Source organism: Dermacentor albipictus, chromosome 4 (genome assembly GCF_038994185.2).
Source record: "Dermacentor albipictus isolate Rhodes 1998 colony chromosome 4, USDA_Dalb.pri_finalv2, whole genome shotgun sequence".
In the NCBI taxonomy this organism is placed as follows: Eukaryota; Metazoa; Arthropoda; class Arachnida; order Ixodida; family Ixodidae; genus Dermacentor; species Dermacentor albipictus.
Genome location: NC_091824.1, coordinates 50,991,914 through 51,018,482, shown reverse-complemented (window position 1 = coordinate 51,018,482; position 26,569 = coordinate 50,991,914). Strand labels below are relative to the sequence as shown.

Here is a 26,569-nt window from a genome sequence, read left to right as displayed (position 1 = left end):
GAGGGAGCCTAACCGACTCTGCGGGCATTTTCACTAAAGTTGTTCTCTCTCTCGCTCTCTCTCTCTCTCTGCAAATGCATCTAGCAAAAGTTGCTCACCCAGTCGTCAAGAAGATACAGTGCTATTGCAGCACCGCTTCGTGCGACACCGCAGATGCGGAGTGCTTTTTTTATTTTAAAGCACGTGACAAATCGGAGGATATATCTATGCAATTCGAACAGCAGGTTGTACAACGAGTGGCTATACCAAGCAGTTGTAGTGGTGATGCGCACACTGGACGATCTTGTACTGGTCGCTCGCCCAGTACGAGAACCACCGAGTGCCTGGAGCCCGTGATTTAGAGACGGGATCTTGCATGTTCATCGGGTGTTTCTATCGTATGGTGTTAACGTATTATGGTTGTGACCACGCCTTCTTTGTTTCTGTTTTCACAGACTGCAGTGAATTTGTGTTTAGGTTTCACACTTGGATGGCGAACTTGCAGCTTTTCTGCCACGACTTGCGAACTACTCTCGGAAACACGTTCTTGAGTGCTTTCGTATTGTTATGAATGTCTTGTGCTAAGAATATTCCCCTTGATAGCATGGCGCAGGAAATAAATATCCGGCGCCTATAAGAGGCCCAAACATTTCCTTAGATATATTTACGAACAACAACAACAACAAAATACCAACAACGGAGCTCTGCTATTGACGGGATGGAAGCGCTTACTCAGCTGGAGTCTTAGCTCCTATAGGGATGTACTTGCGATTGAACGCCAGTACTTATTGCAACCTAGGACACGCTCTAGCTGCAGCTCTACAGCAACTGTGCAAGTGCTCAAAGTCGAGAGATTCACTGACAAGTCGTCAACATTGATTGATCGGCTGCTTGCGCGAAATCACTGAGATTGGGTTTATTCTACAGATCTCATAAAGACAGTTGTTTAGAACAACATAAATTATGAGACCGTTTTCTAATCATTCTTACATGCGCGCTGAACAATTACAAATACGAAGACACGAAACAGAAAAGGCTCGAAGCGAAGTCCGAATATCCGCGCATACAGGGGCATCTGCATGACCGTTCATTTAAGCCTTCCACACTGAATTTTGCCGCGTGCCAATACTCATCATATCAGATTGCGGTGAAGACCCACCTCGACGCAGTGGGCCTGGTGTCCATGTTATTTTATATAAAGAGTATGAAGACAACGAAGTGCCACGTCACCAAGGTATCCTGCTTATACTTAGCACACTAAGCGTGTATTTTTAATGGGAGAATCTGATTCGTGGCCATTTCAGTTTTTTAACATAACTGCGCACAGCATGTTATCTAGTTGAACTAGCAGTCAAAGGTATACATCTCGGGTATGGAAGGCTAGCTTCACATGCTTGCCTTAATGTAAACCAGTAAAGTAGTTATAATGCATCACCCAGTATTTCTGTTGTGCGTGCTGAACGTAATGTGTGTTTTATCGATTTTAACGCGCACGTTAAGGCAATAAGAGTTGAACACCAGGTCGTCCAGTGAATGCCTATAGCAATGCGGTTGTAATGGTCTTCGTTGTGTTCATCATCATACAGTCGTTGTTAAACATTTGCCGTTATGTCACCGTCATTATACCGTTGTAATCGTTGTAATTGTTGTAACACATAACACCGTCATAATAGCATCGTCATCCTCTCTCACCATTCCAGCATGGGCATTGAAGTATCCTTACGTCGTCGTCGTCAAACCATCGTCATCACCTAAGTGTCGTCATCTCATGGTCTTCCTCATGCAGTCGTCTTCACAGTATTGTTGTCACACCATGGGGTTGTCAAACACTAGAACTGTGCACTGTGCATGCATTGTGTGTCATCTCGTTTTCTGTGTCATAATCCTATCACGCTGCTGCATTAGTCTTTCGAGAAGTCAATGGTTTGCAACTGCAGCGCGACCCCTTACTCCTCGTCATGACAAATGCAGCGCAGGGAAACAATACAGCAACACGAATTACATGGGTCAGGCGCACAATGCTGTCTAAAGTGTTTCGCTGTGCTACAATCATCACAGCTAGCATCTAAAATGTTGCCAAATTGTCAGATGGAATCACACTCTATTCATTGCTGGAGCGTATTACTTTACATTGTTTTTCGACTGTTTTGCCATTGAAGTTTTCCATGTTCTGTACTCTAGATATCCATTTAAGACCAGTCACAATTAGCAGTACTACACATAAGGGTAAAGATTAGACTCGAGGACTGTTCTAATAGATTATTGATTTGTTGTTATGTTGCGACAGAATACGTGGCATAATTCATTACCTTGTAGAAAGCATGTCTGAGATGTTTATGTGGGTGGATCTTGCAACGAAAAGACAAGGCGCACTCAGTTCTTAGCCACCTGCTAACGGAACGTTCAGTGTTCGAGCAGGTACAGTCGACCAAAAAAGTTTACGGACCAAGAGACCTGACAAAAAGTGGAATATCTCCGCAGCCTCCAAATGCAGATTGGTATTCCCATTTCCAGCCTTTACTGGTATATGCGAACAACATTGTGATGTACCGTTTTACTGGCTACATTTAAAGGCTGCTCGTGTATTTAGCATTTTCTGAGACCCCGTGGTCCGTAAACTTTTTTGGTCGACTGTACATCTGTCCGAGACGACATCAGCTCATGGTTGTAACCATTCGTAGTAAACTACGTGTGTTTCCGGTCGCAATCACACGTCCAGTTCTCGGCGTGCCTTTTTGAGCAGATGGTTTTATATCTAAGGCATCAGGGACTTGCCAGCAAGTGCTTGGCAGAAAGCACTCAGGTTCTCACACGCTCGCAAATAATTTTTGAAGTGTGCGTGTAGCCTACCATTATTGTAAGTTTCTTAGCGCCCTTCCAAAAGCAGCAGCTGTAATGTTGTTTACACATTCAAGAATCAGAAACAACCCGCTTCGGCTTCGAAGCGGGTTGGCATCGGCTGAACCGGTTAAGTATAAATGAAGAGCCAAGACGTTCGTGGTACATAATCAGTCTGGGGGATCGGCCAAGAAGCGGATAGTTCCATATAACAATAAGAAAAAAATCTGTACAGTAACTGCAAACAAAATTGAGGAATAGGTATAATAGGAGTTATATATAGATTGTAGCCTATGATTTTATTACAATCTTGGAATAAACGAAAACAACAATACGGCTAATATAATGGATCTAGTAGAAATATAATGAGACCTTAAGTATTGATATTAGAGTCGAAATCTTTCTGACCCTGCAATAAAATGCTCGATGGCATCGTCAGCTTTTCTGTCGCTGTGCCCGTCGAGGTCCCCTAAGATAGTACATTTCGAACATTTAAGTCTAATCTGAGAAGATGGAATGACATCTCTAATGTCATTTTTTGCAATTCAGAATATCTTTGGCACTCAATGAGAAAATGCTCAGTTGTTTCATGTTCGCCGCAAGGGGGACAGTTCGATTAGGAAGCCAGCTGGACCAGCCCTGTGTAGGTAAAGATATTGAAATGGAATTCCGCTGCCTAGTCTAGTGATTGCGACTTCAAGTGCTCGTGTTTGACAGAGTTTACTACCCAACTGGATGTACAAGTTTCAAAAAGAACCGAGACACTAATTCATGATTGTGGCATGGCCACAATCAGTACATGACCGGGGTTGTTGGAGAAGTATGGGAGAGGCCTTTGCCCTGCAGTGGGCGTAACCAGGCTGATGATGATGATGACTACCCAAATAATGTGACAAGCGCTGATAATTGGTAGAGTTTTCTGAAGGGATGTGAATGTGAAATTCACGCCGCGTCATTCCGGCATTGCTACACATGCGAGCCAAGGACTTCCTTCTCATTTTTTTTTTATTGAAATGAAACTAAAGGAAAGAGACGTAGTCACCTCGTAATGGTGATGGCTCTCCTTTTCGCATAGCGGAAACAATGTAAAAATATATGCATGAAAATAAAAAGAAAGCACGTCATAGGGTGGGAAATCCACAGCACACAGTCCTATACACCCACGAATATATTTAATATAAAGGAAAATGCAATGAAGGTCTCTCTCTCTTCCTCTCTCACACAAACAAACAAACACACACACACACACACACGCACGCACACACGCACACGCGCACACACACACACACACACACACACACACACGCACACACACACACACACGAACAGATGAGGAATTCCACAGGGTTAAGATAATGGACGCACAAATACAAAAAAGTATAACATCTAATGTAAAAGCGGTAATAATTACAAATAATAGAATCACGTTCTGGCAACGTCGTGTGACTATTAAGTACCATATCTAGTACCGACTAAGGATGGCTGTGCCTTCGTAAAAATGTTCAAGTGCGTTGAATGGTTCTCGCTGTCCTATTTTCGGTGTTTATGTAGCAATTTTCTGTGTGAGAAAGGTCGGCGAGGATCAATGCAGTGTAGTTCTTGTTCTAGCTGCCCTTTTTTCGTCGCGTATATGGAGCATTCGAGGAGTAGATTGTGAACATCCTCAATGTCGTCGTCGTCACAAGAGCAAGCTGGGGAAGATGCCGGTTTTATTCGATATAGGAAATGTTTGGTGTATGCTGTCCCAAAGCGCAGTCGGTGAATTAGTGTCTCGGTTCTTTTTGAAAGTTGTACATCCAGCTGGTATTTGAGTTGAGGGTTAACTTCGCAAAGAATTGATTCCTTAGCATTTTGATTAAAGCAGGCTGACATACACAAGTCCTTCATTATTACTCTCAATGTGCATTTCGTGTCCATTGGTGTTAAAGGGCTAAGTTGAATTTCTGCATCTTTATGGGCCGATTTCACCAAAGACTTGCCAAATTCATTTCCTGCTATACCAGCGTGTCCTGGGGCCCACTGTAATATAACTTCATGTTTTCTTTTATTAGCCTGAGTCAAACTATTGAGTGCTGCGTGTGGTTGGCTGTCACCAATAGGACATGCTAAAGCGTATAAGTAGTCCGTACACATTACCCACTTGGTTGCTGTCTCATGTTTTGATAAATTAAATGGCTTTAAGAATAGCCATTAATTCCGCTATTGCTGGTGACAACGTGCGTCTTAGTCGAGAAACGTACTCTACCTGTATGTATGTCCAAAAACAAGAAAGGGGCTGGCAGATGGAATGGCACACTGTGGTATAAACTTTTTTAAAACAGGGTTGAAGTACCTCAGACAGGCTGGCCAACGTTTCGATAGGTGGACCTATCTTCGTCAAAGGCGGCCTCGTCATCCTCGGCGTGTTAGTTTTAAAGGGTTAGTGCAGTGACGTCACATGCGGGTGTTGTCGCTGGCGGCTGGTTTTAAAGAGAGAGATTACAAGAGGGAACAGGCGCTGCCGTCCGACGTCTGTGAGCCTCATTCTCAAGACGAAGGGACAAGAGCGTGAGAGTGGGCACGCGGGGAGGAAAGAAAAGAAATAGAAGCAGAAAAAAGGGGAAAAGAAGGAAAAAAAAGCAGGGGGGTGCCAGGGCCGTACCAAGACACAACAAAGGGGGGGGGGGTGAAAGAAAAAGAAAGAGAAAAATGAAATCTTTAAGAAATACGGGGGCTTGGGAGCGTGTTGTGGATGCGAAGGGTTAGGAGGTAATCCGGGGGAGTCGTTGGCGGCATGTTTTTGAGGCATTAGAACGGCCGGTCAAGCAATAGGTCGAGTAATTTTGAAATAGTTAAGGTGGCGACGGGGAGTCTGCGGTGCAATGGTGGGGTGACTGAAAGGCAGCGGCATGGTCTTTCAAGGGGCACTGCCCCACGCGCTTAACGTAGGTGTCGTTACGGCGGCATCCAGAAGGCGATGGTTGAGGCGCCGAAAAAGGCATATTGACTTCGGAATGTGTTGTCGAGGGGGTTTCAAAAAAAAAGACTAAAAAAGGGGTAAGGGGGAAGGCGGGGGGGCGAAATCGGTATAGCAAACAGGAGGGCGACGCGTGCAGAAGCGGGCGCGGGCAAGTGTACATGGAAGAAGGGGATCGTAGTACACTTGGTATAGACGTAAAATCCTGAAAGAGTACATTAAATTGAGTAGTAGGCAGGAATTTTTTTTTCTTTTTCCCTTCCTCCTCTCTCCCCTCTCCCCCTTTTTCCTCCGAAATGAAAGAGTAGGTGAGGTTAAGAATTAAAGTTGGCTGGTGGCCTAATGTGTTTTGTGTATTGGTTCATGATATGAGAGTTTCAGATTTAAGTTGCAGCTTTTAAAGATTCTAAGTTGCCGCGTGCCAAATTAATTCCTGTCGGGTGTAGGCAATTAAACTTGTGTATGAGGTATGATTCCGTGTACTTCCTTTCGCGAGGGGAACGGAAATTTGTTTGTAGTATATAGAGCCTTGCTTTGTCAAACATATGTCCATGTTCATTAAAGTGGCTGGCTACTGCTTTGGGTAAATTGTGTTTTGTGTCCGCGCGGTGACCATTGAGTCTTGTATTGATTTGTTGTCCGGTCTCACCTATGTATTGTTTGCTACAAGCGGCGCATTCTAGACAGTAGACTACATTGCTTGATGTGCAGGTGAAAGCCGAAGTTACTTTGTGTGTGTAATTCGACGCTGTACTTTTTGCTGTAGTAGTGGATTGAATGTGTTTGCATGTAGAGCACCTGGGTACAGCGTCGAATTACACACACAAAGTAACTTCGGCTTTCACCTGCACATCAAGCAATGTAGTCTACTGTCTAGAATGCGCCGCTTGTAGCAAACAATACATAGGTGAGACCGGACAACAAATCAATACAAGACTCAATGGTCACCGCGCGGACACAAAACACAATTTACCCAAAGCAGTAGCCAGCCACTTTAATGAACATGGACATATGTTTGACAAAGCAAGGCTCTATATACTACAAACAAATTTCCGTTCCCCTCGCGAAAGGAAGTACACGGAATCATACCTCATACACAAGTTTAATTGCCTACACCCGACAGGAATTAATTTGGCACGCGGCAACTTAGAATCTTTAAAAGCTGTAACTTAAATCTGAAACTCTCATATCATCAACCAATACACAAAACACATTAGGCCACCAGCCAACTTTAATTCTTAACCTCACCTACTCTTTCATTTCGGAGGAAAAAGGGGGAGAGGGGAGAGAGGAGGAAGGGAAAAAGAAAAAAAAATTTCCTGCCTACTACTCAATTTAAGGTACTCTTTCAGGATTTTACGTCTATACCAAGTGTACTACGATCCCCTTCTTCCATGTACACTTGCCCGCGCCCGCTTCTGCACGCGTCGCCCTCCTGTTTGCTATACCGATTTCGCCCCCCCCTTCCCCCTTACCCCTTTTTTAGTCTTTTTTTTTTGAAACCCCCTCGACAACACATTCCGAAGTCAATATGCCTTTTTCGGCGCCTCAACCATCGCCTTCTGGATGCCGCCGTAACGACACCTACGTTAAGCGCGTGGGGCAGTGCCCCTTGAAAGACCATGCCGCTGCCTTTCAGTCACCCCACCATTGCACCGCAGACTCCCCGTCGCCACCTTAACTATTTCAAAATTACTCGACCTATTGCTTGACCGGCCGTTCTAATGCCTCAAAAACATGCCGCCAACGACTCCCCCGGATTACCTCCTAACCCTTCGCATCCCCAACACGCTCCCAAGCCCCCGTATTTCTTAAAGATTTCATTTTTCTCTTTCTTTTTCTTTCACCCCCCCCCCCTTTGTTGTGTCTTGGTACGGCCCTGGCACCCCCCTGCTTTTTTTTTTCCTTCTTTTCCCCTTTTTTCTGCTTCTATTTCTTTTCTTTCCTCCCCGCGTGCCCACTCTCACGCTCTTGTCCCTTCGTCTTGAGAATGAGGCTCACAGACGTTGGACGGCAGCGCCTGTTCCCTCTTGTAATCTCTCTCTTTAAAACCAGCCGCCAGCGACAACACCCGCACGTGACGTCACTGCACTAACCCTTTAAAACTAACACGCCGAGGATGACGAGGCCGCCTTTGACGAAGATAGGTCCACCTATCGAAACGTTGGCCAGCCTGTCTGAGGTACTTCAACCCTGTTTTAAAAAAGTTTATACCTGTATGTATGGTATGACATAAGCTGTAGTCGCCCTTTCTTTGATTGCCGAACAGACTGTATAGACGTGAATAGATCCCTGGTACTTGTGAAATAGCTGATGTAACACTAAATGTTCCACCGCTAATGTTGAAATGTCGCTTTTACTTTTAAGCCTTTCAAGTGACGTTTCTATTTCTGCCGCCCGCTAATGCCACGGTGGGTAGCAGAGGTCTGAGTGCCAAAAAGCTGATAGTGGAAGTCGTGACTTATGCTCTTGAAACAACGCGTATATCTGCGCAGCCGGATGGTTCTGCATCAGCGAGAGAAGTGCGTACGCAGAATGCTGGGTAGAAATTCTGAAGAGACGTCGGCATGTTTCCAGACGGCGAATTCCAGTGAAACGTGCTTCTCGCGCCTCTGCAATAGTAAAGTGCTTGGATGTAGCTTGCGGGCCTCCTAGACACACTCGTAAACTCCTAGCCTTGTGTTGCCGTACGTTATCCGACTTGAAGCGTAATTTAGACGTAGCCGCTTTATGTTCATTCGAAATGCACACAGAGAACATCTAGGCACTCAATCTTTCTATAGTTTCTAATTTCAAGCTAGCGATACTGCGTCGCTATTACTGTTAAGTTAGTACCATCGTCCGCTGCAGCAGCATCAGCAGTAGGCTCATGCTTGCCGTTCTCTGGAGCAGAATGCGAAGGCACGTGCGTCTAAAGTGGAGAGCACTTGAAGGGCTAGGGAAGCTGCCGCTTAACTAGCATGCACAGGAATTATAACCTTCGCGAAGCTGCACAGCTTTTGTAAAGCTGATTGCAGCCGGCAGCGCATCACGTTTATCTAGCTGTGTTTAGTGTGTGTGCATCACACGTGGTTCCTTCTCGAAGGTTCCTGCTTGGCGGCGTACGCTCGTGCTTTGGAAACGCGCTAGGTGCTCATATGCATAACACAAGCGCGCCTTTCTATCGACCGCTTACTTGAGTATTCATTGCGGGAGCCCCGCCTGCTCTTTGATAAATGGCGGTTGTATACGGCCGTAGAGCCAGTGCGCTGCGCGAAGGTCATGGCGGCTGGTAGATGCCGTGGGAAACACGTGACGCGTTTTGCCGGGAGCCAGCTGCGTCGCCAACCAGCACACGCGCCACAGCTTCACACAGCTTTCGACTATCAAGAATAGTGCGGCGGACATCAAGGTTCGACGTTATGAAACCACGTGTTGAGGTAGCGCCCGCACCTCTAATAAATGCACGATGTTATTTACTGCGCAATCATTAACGTCATTATTCACTATGCCATTCACAAAAGGGAAAAATTCCGGTTACTAAGCTTTGAGTTGTTTCTTGATTAAGAAGAGCCACGTGTACTGAGGAACAGGGATACAGCGACATGGTCGTATTCATCATTATCAGCAACAGCAGCTTCTCTATAACTGAACTGCAGGGCGATGAACGCTCCCTGAAATTTCCAATTAGCCCTGTTTTCCGGTAGGTAATTCGAACTTGCGCCTGCAAATTTCCTAATGTCATCGTCCAATCAAGTTTTCTGCCGTCTTCGACAGCGCTTCCCTACCCTTGGTAAGATTCGGTGGCTTCAATTCTCTACCAGTTATCCACCCTACGCAATGCATGGCTTGCCTAGGTCCATTTTCCCCCTTAAAGTCCCCTAGGATGCAGGCTATCCCAGTCTGCTATCTGATGCACACGGCTCTCTAACTGTCTCTTAAGGTTACTTGCAGCATTTTCTTCCCATCACTCTTTGTGCGCTAGTTAACTTGTTATGGAGTTTCATTGTTACTGTACAAGTTTCTGCGCCACTTGGTAACACCGGTAGAATGCAGTGAGACACTACTGAATGAAAGTAACATGCTCCATGTCAGGGATTGAGAACGTCTGTCGTATGCGGTCAAACCCATTTTTATTCTTCTTCAAACTTGCTTCTCATGACCTGTTAGCAATTTGCCTATATAAATGTACTGCTGTGCAGACTGAAGAGGCTGACTGCTGATCCTGAATTATTCTTGCCATCCAGACGATTCAACATTATCTTTGTCGCCTGCATATTTATCTTCAACCCACTCTTACAGATTCTTGGTTAAGGTCCTCAATCATTTGTTGTAGTTGCTCCCGAGTGTCGCTGAAAGGACAACGTCATCTGCAAACCGAAGGTAGCTGATAAATTCACCGTTTATCCACCCTTCTAAGCTTTCCAATCTAATAGCTTGAATAGTTCTTCTAAGCGCGCAGTGAATGGCATTGGAATGATAGTGATTCATTGCCTGACCGATTTCTTGATACTTAACTTTCTACTTCCTCCTACTATACGCGCGTAAATGCACAACACAGGAATGGCAGCACAATGTTTTCCTGTTATGCATGTTAAAGCGAAAAAGTGGAGTCAGCTTGAGAACCAACACAGACAATGTGTTTGCCTTCTGATCGCTGTCGCTACTAGATTAAGAGAAAAAAAAAACTGAGCAAAAGCGACCAACGTCACGTTAGCAGCACTGCGTGATGAAAGGGCTTGTCCAAGGAGCGAGCTGAAGGGAATGTGAGCACAATATTTCTCAACGGCCTCTTTTCACAACTTACGGCGCCGTTGAAATGTTTGTTCGCCCTTCGTTCTATGTGCAATTTATAGTTGCTAGGTATACTGGTGCTATTTTGTCTCGTCTGCAAACGATTCGTAAGTTAACAAACCAACCTGCTGTGATATCTCTGTCGTTCTTCTGCCAGTTGAATACTCGGTCAATTCACCAGAAACCGACTTTTCGAAATGCCTGAAAGATGCAATCGTATGAACTAGTTGATATATGATATGAAGGAGGTGCATAGGTATCCAGTATATGGCTGAAAAACAGGCGAACTATAATCAAGGGTCGTTTACTCCCAGCGGCTGCGTATCAACTATTGGTTGTCGGGAACATCCCACTAGCGACAAACGAGCTGACCTGCTATTGTGCGGAAGCTGGCAGTTTCTATTTCTATCAGGTGATTAAGCCCAAACACACGCACACACACAGAAAGGGGAGGCTACACTTGGTCTTAATATGGTGCATGTGAAAAGCTGAAAATAGACTAAATCAACTCATGAAATCTGGAAACGTATACTGAACTTCAAAAAAAAATATGGGGTTTTATGTGCCAGAACAACTTTCTGATTATGAGGCTTGCCGTAGTGGGGGACTGCGGAAAATTGGACAACCTGGGGTTCAATAACGTGCACCCAAATTTAAAAACACGGGTGTTTTCGCATATTGCCCGCATTAAAATGTGGCCGCCGTGGCCGGAATTTGATCCAGCGACCTCGTGCTTAGTAGCCCAACACCGTAGCCACTAAGCAACCACGGTGACTTATACTGAGCTAAAACGTCCACATCACTTCAACTTAATGTGGAAACAAGCGATGACACAAAAGCAGTTTTTTTTCTGATGTTATTCTGAGAAAGATTGAATAAACAGTGTTAGCCCTTTTCCTTCAAGCCTAGAGAATCTCAAGAACATTACCGCCTGTGCCGCATTTTTCTGATTTATGGCACTATGTTTATGGCGCTTTTCTGCCTTCCGCATTGTTTCTATCTGAACTCGGACCTCTGCCAGATGCAACTGTGGCAGACGTTCGAGTTCACACGCCTCTAACCTTTACCTACTGTAATCAGCCGCTGTAATTTACGATGAGCACCGTTTTAGTGTGCCTTCTCTGTATCCCAGTAAAAAAGTTGTATGGGTGCGTGAAATGAATTTTTGACCTGAATCTAAGCATTGCGTTTAAATGAGAAGCGGCGCACGCATTAACTCCACGGAGGCCGTCAATTCATCAAACAAGCTCAAAACGGGGCATGGCGTGACAGGGCACTTCCAAAAATAAATTTTAGTCATGGACCGCAGGATTCCTTTATTGGTGACTAAATTGGAACACAAGACTCAGAGTGGAATTCTGAAGTTCCCTTGTAAATAATCCAAAGTAAATCAGCAAAGCAAAGCCAAAGGTATTTACTGGCCTTCAAAGATGGAAAGGCCGGCGACTTTGTTACCAGGTTAAAGCATGCAACTGCGCCATTTTTTATTGTTTAGTGTTCAACTCAGTGCCTGCGAACAGATCTAAAGCCTTGGCGACACGACAATAGACATACAAGAGTAAGAACATAATAAAATGTTACCGCAGAACAGCATTTACACTAATATCGCATGCTGATGTCAAAGAATTTTCTCACTATTTTCTCGCAATCTTTACGAGAAAATAATGAATGCACTCGAACCCACGACCTTCTGTGGGAGAAAAATAATAGGAAGTAACAATGCATTCGAATGAGAGCATGAATTAAGTTAATGAATCTCTCGCGAGCGCGCAGTCTTTCGCCTTCATCTGCTTGCACGTTACTGTGAATTTTTCTCAGTTTCTTTCTTGTTTCTCCTTTTGTTCCTTTTAACCTTTTCCCCAGAACAGGGTAGGCAGCCGGTACATACACTGGGGAACGTCCCTGTTTTTCCTCCCCTTTTGTCTCTCTCTTTCTCTTCGTCCTCTTTAGCGTATATGCTAAAGTGACTGACAAGTTCAAAATTTTCAGAGCGATCTGGCTCGAAGGTGTTTGATCGCGGTTTCACTTGTGTGGCGTATGCTTAATTCATGTTATTTGTATTGTTTCTGGCACATGTGAAGTTGCATGCTTTTGTTGCTTGCTTCTGCGTTGATTGCATATTGGCGGAATTTGTATTTTTTGTGCATTTATTTTTTTGTACACCCTGACCCTCCTATAGCACTTGGGTGATTGCGGATATACGAAATACATAATTAAATCAATAGATAACTAATAAACTAAACAAACAAAGAAATAACTGTCGTTGGTGTAGGAATAAGGCAAGGTTCTCGACGTGGAAGCTGGAAAGCCGGAGTTGAGCCTTGTCTATTTCTCAAGGGCACTGCTTTGAGCGAGTATCACTCCCTGAACTGCTACAGCCCTCCTCCATCGAAGATATTGATGACTTCTTACTAGGAAAGAAGGTCGTAGTGCTCATGCAGCGAAAACATGCCCGAAGACCCCAAATTTTCGTTCGCAGTTTACTGTGGAGCTTGCCGTAACCCACTAACCCACACTTTTTGGCACCTGCTGCCATGTTTTTACAATGTTGCATAGGGTGAGATATGGCTTGAGGCGATGCAGCTAATTATGCGATAAGAACTTGACTTCTCCTACCAGGTTAGGTAATTGCACATGTTGTTTTACACACACGGCATGCCGGTCGGCGTCCAGTAATCTTACAAGGCCATCCCGTCTCCTTGCGTCCTACTCGCAAACATATCGTTCCTTGTCACTCTTTTCTGTTCGCATATAGAAGGGAGTTCGGAACATTGACAATATCAGTGCAATAATCGGTGCAGTTCAGTGCCGATGATGGTTTGATCTGCATTTGTGGACCTTTGTGAGCCGCAGGTCCTCGATGATAACGAATTGGCCAATGAATTTGCTCGTCCAGCTATGGTGCAATTACACCGTCAAGTGCTGTCTGTTGCCACAGACAGCACTTGTTGAAGTGCGATCCTCACACTAAGATGGTCACTGCATAGTAAAACGTGCGGAACATATGTTACGGTATAGCTAGCCAAAACGGCACGCATCCATGACAAGCTCCTGTAGGGCATGTTGCAATAAAATACGCCACGCAGGCTTAGGCGTCTTGAAATAACACTTTGAATTTTACTCTTCAGCACTTGACAGTGCCTCGCAAATTTATTCTATTGTTCAGGTGGTTGGGAGAACTAAACGCTGCACACAGTTTCACTTTGCAATGAATCGAGGTGTGTTTTTAAAGAAACCTAGTGTTTTAAAGAAGCAAGTCTGTCTTAAGTAGGTGTCCTGAAAGAAACTACTGAATGGTAATTTTCCACTACTTTATACGCGTTATATGAAACAAGGAGAAGGCTTGACCGCTATTCTGGGAGAAAATGTTACAGTGAGTAGAACTTTCTTGAGAATGCAGTACCTTATAGTACGGTTGATGCGTGGGCAAAATTTAAAGTGTGGTAGGTAATGACCGGTTGGGCAGAAAATTAGTAAGACAAGCTCTGGAAAGCTTTATGAGGCATAATGCACACTTTTAATTGCTGTACTGTGAGAACTGTGTGTGCCCAGTTTTTATGTGAAGGAAACGTGAGGTATGTCATGGTTGATGGTGGGCCCAGATTAAGTTTTGTCGACCAATTGCGAGGATAGAAAATATAGGCTATTAAAATAGCCAAATGCTACAGCTTTACTGAACAGCGAGTTTTATTGTGCGGGGCAATAAAATATTGCTGTGTTCCTTTTTAAATATCTACTGCCTCACAGTTTGTATAAAGTGTTCTTTGATGAAATTGTTCTAGGTGACCTCAAGAAGGCTATGTGTCTATTTTGTCAAGGGGTTATTTTAGCCCTTCAGTGCGAAGTGGTGTACACGGCCTTTCATCACATGCTTATAGTTTGAACACTATTCTCAGGAAGAAACGATAGTGTGTGACTTGACTGAAGCTTGTTCTACTTTTCACAGAAAAGTAGAACAAGCTGAGAAAGCAAGTTCAATATGTATGTTATCTGCAAAAAAATTAACCATATGCCATCGAGAAGGCGAAACCAAAGGCTTTTAAGACAAAGCTATAACTGGAATGACTTGACATTGAAACTTCAGGTCTGTGTTGCACATAGCGCAGTGACGTAAGTTGCCAGTTCTGTTCGCCGCTGACGAGTCTCCGCTAGCATATATGCTATGCTATGCTATGCTATGCTATTGTATCTGCGCTATAGCGCAGATACCTCGATGGAGCACCTTTATTTGCTGGCGACATCCACCACGCATTTAGCCAATGATGGCTGTTCACTCCGAGATTAGAGTGCAGACCTTTGCGTCATCATCAGGAGACACAAAATTATCAAAATGAGGTGTTCGTAAGAACATGACTATGCTCTGACGAGTAGCTGCGTATGTTGTACAACACTCATTCTTAAGCATGGAATGTTTACATAGTGAATGCCGCATGTGACGAGAACACATTTATTGCTGTCTGTAGATGAGAACCATAGTAGGTGCTTTCTTTTTATATTCAGAAATGAAATCTTTAAACTCGACCTAACAAACATAGGGCTGACGACATTATATGAAAAGGAATAAAAATATCATCCTAGTTTCCTTGCGTTTTAGTAGTTATTCCAATGAAGTTGGTAAAAATATGCCGCAGAGAAAGTTGCTCGGAAGTCATAATCCTTGTCCAGGTAAAGTTGCGAAACGACGACACACAGATGGACTAACACACACAGCGACGGTCTATCTGTGTCTTGTCCTTTATGCAAAATCTATGTGCTGAACTTTCTAGCTTAACGTTGTAACGCTCTCTGATGATAGCTGAGTTGAGTAAAATTTGATTTCACCACATCGGTACACATCGATATGTGGGTGAGTGACAAACAATAGTGGATAAAGGCTGCTTTCCAGCTCCTGGACAAGCCCGGCTCTCCCTTAAAACAAGACAAAGCAAAAGAAAACACAGTTGCAGAACTCAGTATCGACAATGACGGCGCATGTTGCTTCTATACACACGTAGCGCAACTGCTCCCGACAGTTCATTTCAACCAAATTTATGAGCCGGCCGTATATCCGTTGAGCGACCCCACACGCCGGCCTTCAGGCTAGCGCCAGTCGATAGGCGTGACATCCCGCTTCCTAGCGGAACGCCAGTAAAGGATGCCGAGATGGCGAAGAAAAGACAAATTAAATTTATTGTAGCACGAATTGCAGGCGGGTGTGTTTAAGCCTAGGGAGCATTGCCGTTGCTTAGCGTCCGATGGCTCTGCTATGAAGCTCACTGTTTCCTGAAGGACTAGCTGACGCCACTGCTGATCTCGCATATTCGGGCTGTCTTTATTTAGGTACGCTCCCTGTACTATATAACGTTTTCTGCCGTATGTTGCTGGCGTGTGTGAAGTATAGCACAGAGGGCAAGGAGGGGTGCCTTGTGTGAGAAAGGACTTCTTAAAATCTGACCTCAACAGGCAACGGAAAAAATGTCGTTAATGGGTTTACCACTAGACAACTTCAGTTAGCGCGTTCAGCATAATAGCAGGCTTAGCGGAATGGCAAGATCGAAATGCGCATGCGCAGAAGGCTAAGCTGCCCATACCGTTTAGCATACGCACGCTACTTCTCAGATTTGAAGCCTTCGCGTGGTTTACGCAGCTTGCGTAAAACATGGCGGCGGCCATCGCCGCCCGCTCCCAAATGAATTTGCCGTTGTTTTTGTAGAATTCACTTCGATTGTAGCAAATGACTGTAGGAACCAGCTTCGCTTAGTCTCAGGTTGCTTCGTTAACACAGTATTCTGTATAATCTTGAACAGTTTTCGAGAAGGCTTCTTGCTTCGAATGCGTTAAAGCCTAACGAGAGAAACCTTGGAGATGCCGCCGCTACCTATCGTTAAAAACGGGAGATAGGTGTGACGACATCCTATGGCCTCTGAGATGGAAGATTTCGGAAGCTACGCTGGAAAGCTTGAACTGCTTGTACTAATTCGGCGTGGGTCGACGGACATGGAAACCACAAATATAACATGCTTATGGCTTCTGCTGCTCTCTCTCGCGCTTTCCGGACGCACACACAGATAAAATTAATTAGGTGGACTATGTACGAGAAATTCAAAGCGTAATTCAATAGCATCTCGCACGTACACTACGCTATCACGCTATACTAAAACTCGCTTTCTGCAAAGTTCGTCTCCGGAACGGTAGCCCTATTTCTCTTAACCCCGCTATTACGTCAACGTTAAACTAAAGATTTCTGCTACTGAGGTTGATCCATAGAAGGGCATCGTTCGCGCCTAACAAAAGGAAGAGCTGGCGGTCCGTCGAAAACGCAAGCTTGAATCCGTTGTGTTAGCCATATCTGCAAATTCATGCGGATGCAGTGCAAGACTTGCACTAAGACTTGCACGTATGTTATAAGGTGAAGGCGGTGTTTGATGCCTGTTCAAGGACGAATGCTGATAACAGATGTTTGCCAAGAAAGGTACGACACGTATCAAACAACATTTACGAATTCTGTAGCTCGTCTGTCGAAGAGAGACATACCCCTTCTGGAGGTTTTGCCAAGAATGGGCGCACTCCCACAGTAATGTACCGAATGGCAGAAAAAAATAAATAAAGGAAACCAAAGAATTGCGAAAACAAAATTCACCTTTCTGTTAACCGGTTGGCATGTTTTAGAGATATTTAACAACCAACTGCACCAAGCACAGAGCAGCCAAACAGCTGCGCGAAACCTGGTAAAGTTGGCAAAGAAAGCATCGCTTTTATGCATGTTTCAGCTGCTGTTTGGTCAACGTCGCCGTCAAGTAGTGTTCGCCAGGCAAATGTCTGTCGTAGCAAGACAAGATCATTGCAGATTGCTCAAGCTGATAATTTCTGCCTGCATCTTGCAGCCAGTAGACTTCCTTAACTGCGGCTTGCGATAGTATTTCTGATTCGTTTTCTTTTCTCGAGCGTTCGGCAATGCGCAGGAAAAACGATTTCTCTTACAAGTTTGCAGCGAAGTAGGATGTAAATGAAAACATTTTTTTGTTGCATGTGTGTGTCAACGACCGCTTTACGGTGTCTTGCACACCACACCGCGTACTAAAGCACCACGCACTAGAGTACGTACTCACCTTTAACTTAAATTTCCATTTGCGACGCTTCCCTGCTTCCCCCGTATCACAATTCTAGCTTTTGTCTTCATACATTGCACATAATCACTGTGGACTGCATGCCTGCCTGCTGCCCACTATAGAGGTGACGCACCACACCGTAACCCACCCGTCAGCTGCGGGCTTCATGCAGAGTTTAAGAACCACTCTGACGGCTTTCCTACATGCGGCTGTAAAGCCAGTTATTGTTCTAAGCGTGTGCTGCCCCGAACGAGCTTTCCGAAAAGGAACGTAGTTCTTCACGTTGCTGCGTAAAGAACTTTCACTCTTGGAAACGAGACAAAGACTCAGCCCATAAAAGGAAGCTTTAGCTGAAGAGCTACCCATCTAAATGAACTAAAATAGAGAAATTATTCTACATGGTATTCATTGCACCAGACGTATTAGGCTTATACCATTTAAAAGAAGCAATTGAAGTCAAGTGAGCCTACCAATTACATCTTCGTTTAGGTCATCAGTATGTTCACAAATATAGTTGGAAATAGCACAACCGAAAAAAAAATAAAGTGTGATGTTCTCAATTTCGGAACTCCTCAAAATTAATGATATCGCACACTTGTCACGTGCAGCAGTTGAATTATCTGGTGCACACAAAATGGATACGCTATGCACCCCTTTCAAATGCCCCACTTGTTTGTGAACGAGGTTATTGCGAAACCCTCGAAATCACTCAAACAAATTGACATGAGCTGTAAGCCCATCAACCAAATTTGCCAGCTTTAGGGACTTTAACCGATGCAGTTTACATAACTGCGACATCTGCTTCTGATGCTGAGCTGCAAATTTGTAAACTCCCGGCTTCCATATTTTTGAAACATACTGCGCTCAGGAAATTTTCGTAAAAAGTATTAGAGCCTGCATCATAATTTTAATGACTAAAGCTGCTTACATAACTTTCCGTGTAGTAGTACTAGTAGTATAAGACTTTTATTCAGCCAAAAATTACAGGCCGAGGATATCGACCGCCTGGGCGGCCAGTCGACGCTGTTCTTCTTCACCTTCAGCGCCAAGCCAGTCGAGCCAGGTGGTGATGGAAAGCGAAGGGGGAGGGTAGGAACTTGATTGCTGAGCAGTCGGACAGTAGAATAGGCAATGGGATAGGTCTGCATAAGTAGACGGGCAGTTGGGACAGGAGGGGTCGGAGCGATAGCGATAGAGAAAGAGGCGGGAAGGGGTAACCAGTGCATTCATTTGGATGTGCCGCAGAAGGCGAGCCTCCGGCACAGTGAGTGATGGATGAGGGGGAGGGTAGAGGCGCTTGTCGAGACGGAGCTAGAGGTAAACTTCCTTGATAGTGCGGCGCAGGGAGAGTCCCCCAGAATCCTGCGAGGGCCCCGACCAGGGGATCAACGGTGCCCGGTTAAAAACATCACGGGCGAGCTGATGGGCCAGCTCATTGCCGTCAATCCCCGAATGCCCAGGGACCCAGCGGAGGAAAACGGTGGAAGGTTGCAGTGCGGAGACCGCTCGTTCGACCTCTTGTTGGAGTGAATGGGGTAGGGTGCGGTTCTGTATGTGGCGAATGGCGGCTTGGGAGTCGGTGTATATCGTGTACTCTGGGAGCGAGGGCAGGGAGGGAAATGATTGTAGGGCATGTACAATGGCAAGGACCTCGAGAGAGAGTGCATCCGGAGGGTGTAGGTACGGCCCACTCGTGTGAGTTTCAGGTGCTGGGAGGTGGGGATGGTAGATAGCGTAGCCACAGGAACCTCGAGGGGCTATGAAAGAGGCATCCGTGTAGGCTACTCCCTGGGTAGTAAAGAGGGGGGAATGATGCTGCGCGGCCGCGTGACGACGGCCGGCATGCAGGACAGGGGACATATTAGACGGGAGGGGGAGAATGCGAAGATTGGGCGCCGGGGTGGATTTTGGAGAGGTAAAGGAGGAAACGGGAATGGGAGAGATACCCGCCTGGGCCAGTAACCACTGACCCTGACGGGTAAGAGAAAGCCGGGCAAGCTGGGAGTCACGGTGGAGAGAGAGAAGAGAACGAAGAGGATGGAAGAGGCCTGTGGCAAAGAGCTTAGCAGTGGAGGTGGTGATAGGGAGGTTGAGAGCTGCCTTGTAGAGGCCAACAAGGGCGGTTTCGAGGGTGTTAAGCTGAGTGTGGGTGAAGGAAACGTAAGGCACAAAGTACAGGAACTTGTTGAGGGCGAGCGCATGGGCAACTCGGCACGCATGAGCCTCGTGGAGGCCCGAGCGCCGAGTGACCACGCGCCGCAGGAGGTGAGTTACCGAGTGACAAGTCCTGACCGCGTGGTGTAGGGCTTGCACATTCTTGGCTGCATGTAACGGGAAGCCAAGAACTTTGCATTGTGGGACAACAGGAATGGGAGAGCCGGAAAGATGTAGGGAGATTAGGGCGTTGTGGGAGCGCTGGTATGAGGAGTAGTTAAGAAGGAGAAGCTCGGATTTCTCCGGAGCAGGTGACAAGCCAGCAGTGGGGAGAAAGGAGTTGATGAGATCGAGGCCACGTTGCAGGGTGTCCTGTACGTGACCGGGAGAACCAGACGAACACCAGAGGGTGATGTCGTCGGCATAAAAGATGTGGTGGAGGTCAGGAATCTGGGCTAGTTGGGATGCGAGAGGGGTCATAGCAAGATTAAAAAGGATAGGAGAGAGAACAGCACCTTGAGGAGTGCCACGGGTGAGCGGGTGGGGATCGGACAGATGTGTGTCCACTCGGAAACGAGCCACTCGGTTAGAGAGAAAGGAGCGGAGATAAGAGTACATGCGGTGTCCGCAGTCCAGGGAGGAGATCTGAGACAGGATATGGTCGTGGCACACACCATCGAAGGCCTTGCGGACATCAACAGTCACAAGAGCGTGGATCTGGCTGGGATTGGGTGAGAGAAAGGTGTGCTGGAGGATCAGGAACATGTCCTGTGCACAGACGCGCCGTCGAAAGCCGATAAGAGAGTGGGGGAAGAAATCTTTCGCTTCAATAAGATCAGAGAGGCGAGTCAAAACCATTCGCTCAAGGGTCTTGCCAACACACGACGTCAAGGAGATAGGGCGAAGGTTAGAAAGGGAGGGAGGTTTGCCCGGCTTCGGAATCATAGAAATAAGAGAGGATGTCCAAGCGCTCGGCAAGCAGCCGCTGTCCCAGGCATTGTTGAAAGTCTGAAGGAGGAATTCCTTGGAGTGGTCGGGGAGGTTGCGGAGTGTCTTTCCGTGTGAAGTGCAGCAAGTTTCACTGAAATCGGTTCAGCCTCCTGAGATCATTTCTGTTTTGTACATGCATTTGAACCGAGAAGTTGTTCACTGAGTGCTGACGCTACTTCTTCAGGATAGACAAACTTTACAGAAGGACCTTAAAGAGAGGTGCCGCAGAACCATGAGCGGCACATTCCCTAGTAATCTTGTGTGAGCAGCGTAACAGCTACCATGCCCGGGTTTACTGTATGTAACTATGCAACTGGTTATGCTTTCACGTTTGTCCTACAAGAAGGCTAATTTTGCAGTGAGGATCTTCAACTAGCGCCGGCGAGCGTGAAGCTATCATTATAAGTGGTGGGTGCCGATGAAGTAATGCGCACAAACAAACGTGCATCTGGTGACACTTGCCGGCTGAATAGGAGCCACTGGTCTCCTAGTCGCTCCCGCAGTATTGTGTTTCATGAAGCCCGTTAATGCGTCACAGTACTATCGTAACATGAAAACACAACTCATGATGAAACGTCCCGACACCAATCAGTTGCAGCTTGAAGTTTCTGAAACTATGTGAGGATTGCTGATCCTGCCAGCAGTATTTAAAAACAACTGCTGCATGAATATAGGAATTGACTTGCTCCGAAAATTGAGCTGGAATACGAGCGTAATCGTCACACCAATAAAGTGTCACTAATATCAGTGGGGAAGTGAGTAGTTTCCGATTGGGCAAACACCTTTGCTGAGCTTAATTGCTTTGGAAGTTATTTCAAATGCAATACGTCAAACTGAGGACTTAACAATTTCAAAGTCACAAGAAATAACCTTATGTCGACATAGGTGACAATGGCAAGTGAGCCTGTTTCCCCAGAGTAAGCCTTTGCTGTGCAAGGTGCTATCAGTTGAAGCACTTCCAACTAGCGTTCATATATATAGAGCTCTCTATATTTGTTTATACGACAATAGGCCTAGATTCTTCACAGGAAAACATTTTCAAATATTTTTCAATGTTTAAATTTTAGGTAATTCTTTAGGCTTGAATAACAGCTTAGGAAACCCATCGTTACGAGAATGGAAAAAGCGTGAAAACCTATTAGACATTGACAAGCATTACATTTGAAGCAGAAAATAAAGCGAGCTATGCAGTGAGTTGTCTTCGCTGATCGAAAATACCATCCGTGCAAATAATTAGTGCGGTCAGATCAGATAAAAACATTCCTTTTCATCGTCTTAAAGCTCATGTGCCAGTAAGGAGCGGCGAGTTGGAAAGAACGGGCCCAAAATTTGGGTCATTGACCCAGGACATGGGAAAACATGATTTTCGATCTTCTATTAAGATTGGAAGTCACAAACTATCTGAAGAATGTATCGTCGGACATGACCTAATTATAAAGAGAAGGACGAGCCCATTTGCATAGCCGGAAAACACAGCAATACCTTGAAGTCTAGACTTAGAGCGCGCTTAGAGATTCAGGATTATTGAAAAGCCTTTCAAAGGTTTGCTCGCGTAGCCGGTAAAGGAAACCAAATCAACTAACACCTAATTGGCGCAAGAAATCAAAATAAATTTCGTAGCCTAGCAAAGCGCAAAAGAAAACGTTGGTTGTCAACTGGCTAGACTGTAGAAGGCAGAATCTTCTTCCTTTCATTCACTTTAGTCGGCTACAGGGAAGCTTCGTCTAGTCTCCTCACACACACGGAGATATTCTTAAAGGTGTGACTAGCCGTAAGGCAGTTCTCGCTAACCTCGTCTAGCCAGCGAAGGTCACCGCAGAGCGTTCCCCTACGCTCCTTGGACTGTAGCCGAGACTCAAGAGCCGCGCATCTCGCAAGCCAAAGTAATTAGGAGAGGCAGTCCGAGAAGGAGAGATGAAGAAGGAGCAACAACACGGCAGGTTTGAACTACCTACAAGAATAACGAGATCAACAACAAGTACTAGGATTACTCCTATGTACGCGGGACGGCGGAGGGTTATAGCGATGTGACGTCCGGCCAGCCTCCGAAGTCCTTTGCCCCTTCCTCTCCCCTGCAATCATCTCCGACCCTCTCCAATTTTCCCTTCCAGTACCTGCGCTAAAAACCGTGTCGGTTTTATTTTTTCTGGAGGTAGGCGACGCAGAGCAGACGAATGTGATTATGCCGGTGAAGACACCGCGCTGTGTGTTCATTGTTTCTTTCTGTCGATGTGTTTGCTTCTTTAGATATTTTTTTACGTGGAGAGCAGATACATGTAATTATATCTTACAGGATTCACAAGGGCACATCGTAAGGGGGGTTGGACATGCGTTAACCACAAGTTTGATAGAATACTAGGCTTCATGAATGGAAAGCCAAGAAAGCCTGCACGTCTTACACTGTTTTAAGTGCAGTAGATTGCAATATCACTCAGTAACTTTCGTGAGGCGAGAGATCACCGGAGCGAGCTTTGACAGAGACAAATGGTTCTTTGCGCTGATGCTCATGAGGGTACACGTTGCGCGAGGGGTACTAGCCATAGCTTAATAAAAAGCGAAAAGGGAAAGCGGCCCTGATGCACCCTTCGCGGAAGCTCCAACAACTTTGCAATACGTATGTTTTTTGGCGACATTTGCTTTTTTGTTATCCCGCTATGCTTTAAACAACTGAAACACGCACAATGGTTGAGACGCTCGGACTTCTCGGTGTGAGTGTCCCAAGCTTTTTAACGCACTCATACAATACCAAAAACGATGCGAAACAGCAAAACATAGAATGTTCTTCCTACACCTTAATATTTAGAATGCTCTTTTTATTGTCGGAGATACGGTTTGTGGGCTAGTACCAAGTTTTTAGTGACTGGTCAACTGCGTGCGCTTCGGCTGAATGTCGGAAATTGCTTATTCGAGCGACCCATTGTATGTTTGCCAAGTGTGTTGTGAATGAGCCAGTGCGTACTTCCTTCTGTATTGATTTAGTCTACACGTCAACAGAAATCGAAGCAAACCAAAAAGGTTCGACAGCCTGACGAAGACCTACCAAAAATTCACTGAAAAATTAAACCTCAAAAACAGTGGCCCTGAGTTACAATGCTCACACACTTATTCCGAGGGCGCTAACTGTGATTATGCCATGCACCCTCAAAAAATAAATTATCGGGTTTTGCGTGCCAAAACCACTTTCTGATTATGAGGCACGCTGTAGTGGAGGGCTCCGGAAATTTCTGCCACCTGGATTTCTTTAACGTGCACCTAAATCTAAGTACACGGGTGTTTTCGCATTTCGCGCCCCCATCGAAATGCGGCCGCCACGGCCGGGATTCGATACCGCGACCTTGTGCTCAGCAGCCTAACTCCTTAGCCACTGAGCAACCACGGCGGGTGCCATACACCCTTGACTAGTAAGAAGACAAGGCCGTGGAGTTTGCGGATGTCTGTGAGGTACATACGAAAGACAAAATTGTGACATCCACTGTGCATATCTCAAGGCACACCTAAGCGTGATATCAAGAAGTTCGTCACCACACATGCTGCACGGGTCAGCCGTGCTCACACTACCCCTGCGATCATCTCTGGAGATTTCAATGTGGACATTTCGAAACCAGACAAGAAATGGTTTACTCGGGTTGTACTAGAAGAGCTTGATTTGAAGTGCCACAGCCATCCAAGTCACCCAAATACTCAACAAAGGTCCTGTACAGGTTTAACTTTGGCCAAGAATTTGTCTAGGGTTGTAGCCGAACCAATCAATGTATGTCACAGTAATGACGGAGATATCGTCACTACCATTACTAAATGATGAAAATTAATGCATGTACCCTTGTCTAAACCTGCGTGATGTGCTACAGCTTTGCTGGTTATCCACTTTGAGAGAGCGGCATGGCTCCTCATTTTTAAAATTTTTGTTTTGCTTTCATTTGCTCCTGAGGGAAGATACGAGATGATGTGACGCGTTCGGCAGTGGAATTCATCACGAAATCTGCTTGGCGGCTCCTTCAAGTTATCATGAATTTCAACTGTGGCGGTGAGCTGGTGGTTGCGTCTTCAGGTGGCGAGAAAAACTGAACAGGTTACTTGTTGTACACCCTCTGTTTACGGACGTTTATTTGAAAACGCACTGTATCCATAGGCAACCTTATTTGAAAGGAACGAAAACACAAGGAAAGGAGAAAACGCAAGTTTAATACAACCCATTCGATCATCCCTATAAATAAATGAGGTAAATAGCTTGGCAATATTTATAGTAATTAATGCTACATAAGAGTGTTGCAGGACTACCCCAACTAACTTATATATAAATATATATATATATATATATATATATATATATATATATATATATATATATATATATATAAATATATATATATATATACATATATACATATATATACATATACATATATATATATATATATACATATATATATATGTATATATGTATATATTGTACACAGAAAGCTCTCCATTTGTGGCAGGCATAGCTGCGCTTACAAGGCATCTGGCCTTGCTATAATGACCATATGCTTTTGCACATTTGCCGTCTATTCGGCATACAGAAACATCTAAGATAACGCTTTAGGGGCGGGAAACTATTCATTCGTCCTTCATTTTTCCTGTATATTTTTTTCGTTTTTTATTTTTTATTTTAGCACGAGCGCTAACGTGTCCCCCTAGTCCCATTCAAGCCCTCGAGAGAAGTTTACGAAACTCACGAGTGATAGATGAGCTGTGTCCCTGACGTGAGAGATAAAAGATCGCTAGAAGATGCGGAGGCACTCACCGAGGCGCGATAGCGTTTGCACCCCTACGGCATGCTAATCAGGATGCCTAGACAACGCCTCAAGGGAACCGTACAAAGCGTGGGCCTCAAAGCACAACAGGACAGAGAAAACCAAGGACGCATAAAAAAAACTGCATCCGAACAAACAGGCTACTAAAGAAAGGTAAGTTGTGAAGATGTGAGCTACCTCTATAATAAAGCTCATCGGACGTTAAGTAAAAGGCTTCGCGGCAACGTTAGCAAACTGGCTAGAAAGGGGTACATTTGTTGCTTTCATTGCGTATGGTCGGACTGCGAAGCACACTTTCATAATGAAGTATATTTGGCAGGTTCACTGTTCTGTGCAGCGTTAGAAACGGTAAACTTAGGTACGCATATTGCTTGTTGCATCCGTATGGGAGTTGCGCATATGCTGGTGCCTGTTAGGGCTTTAGACGTTCGTTGCTTCATCTTTTTGCCAAGTATTTATGTAGGCACTCAAAAGCATGCAGTGGGCCATAGCGCAGTACTGTACAAACGCCTGCTTACTCTGAGAACTGTTTTCTGCTGCTCAGATGTCATTGTATATAAAAACGATAAAGTATGTTAATTTAACGGAAAGAAAAAGCGAAATGTAAAAAACGAAAAATAGAACTGGCCGTTTTGCTCTAACGAAAAAGCAATTGACAGCTTTGTTGCGTGGTTGAGGATGGTTGAAGATTTTGCTTGAAATCCTCCGATGGTGTTAAACATGCACGTGGGTGCGACATCTTGGCCCGACCGAGCGCGCAAGAGAATCGCTGCTGGGTTAAGAGAAAGAGCCTGCTGGAAGCTACGAGGTGTCCCGCAGTACTGGCGCGATCAAGAGTGCGGCCAGTTTCGTTGCAGGTGTCACACCTCGATGGTACATGAGATGAGATTCATGGGAAACTGTTAGGGTTGCAAAATTACCGCGGACCTGTGCGACCTTGCGGTATCGCAGCCCAATTTTCAGCGAAGCTGCTACGTTGCCGTAAGAGTTGCAGGTCC

The 26,569-nt window shown here is 45.3% G+C and overlaps 1 protein-coding gene across 1 annotated transcript; it reads right to left on the bottom strand.

Annotated features, from left to right (window-relative positions):
* Nucleotides 1-18,649: 18,649 nt before the first annotated feature.
* Nucleotides 18,650-20,832, bottom strand: LOC135913398 (uncharacterized). The gene has a single exon (XM_070538059.1). It carries the CDS (start codon nucleotides 20,731-20,733, stop codon nucleotides 18,946-18,948), a length of 1,788 nt encoding a protein of 595 aa, XP_070394160.1. The 5' UTR covers nucleotides 20,734-20,832; the 3' UTR covers nucleotides 18,650-18,945.
* Nucleotides 20,833-26,569: the final 5,737 nt, after the last annotated feature.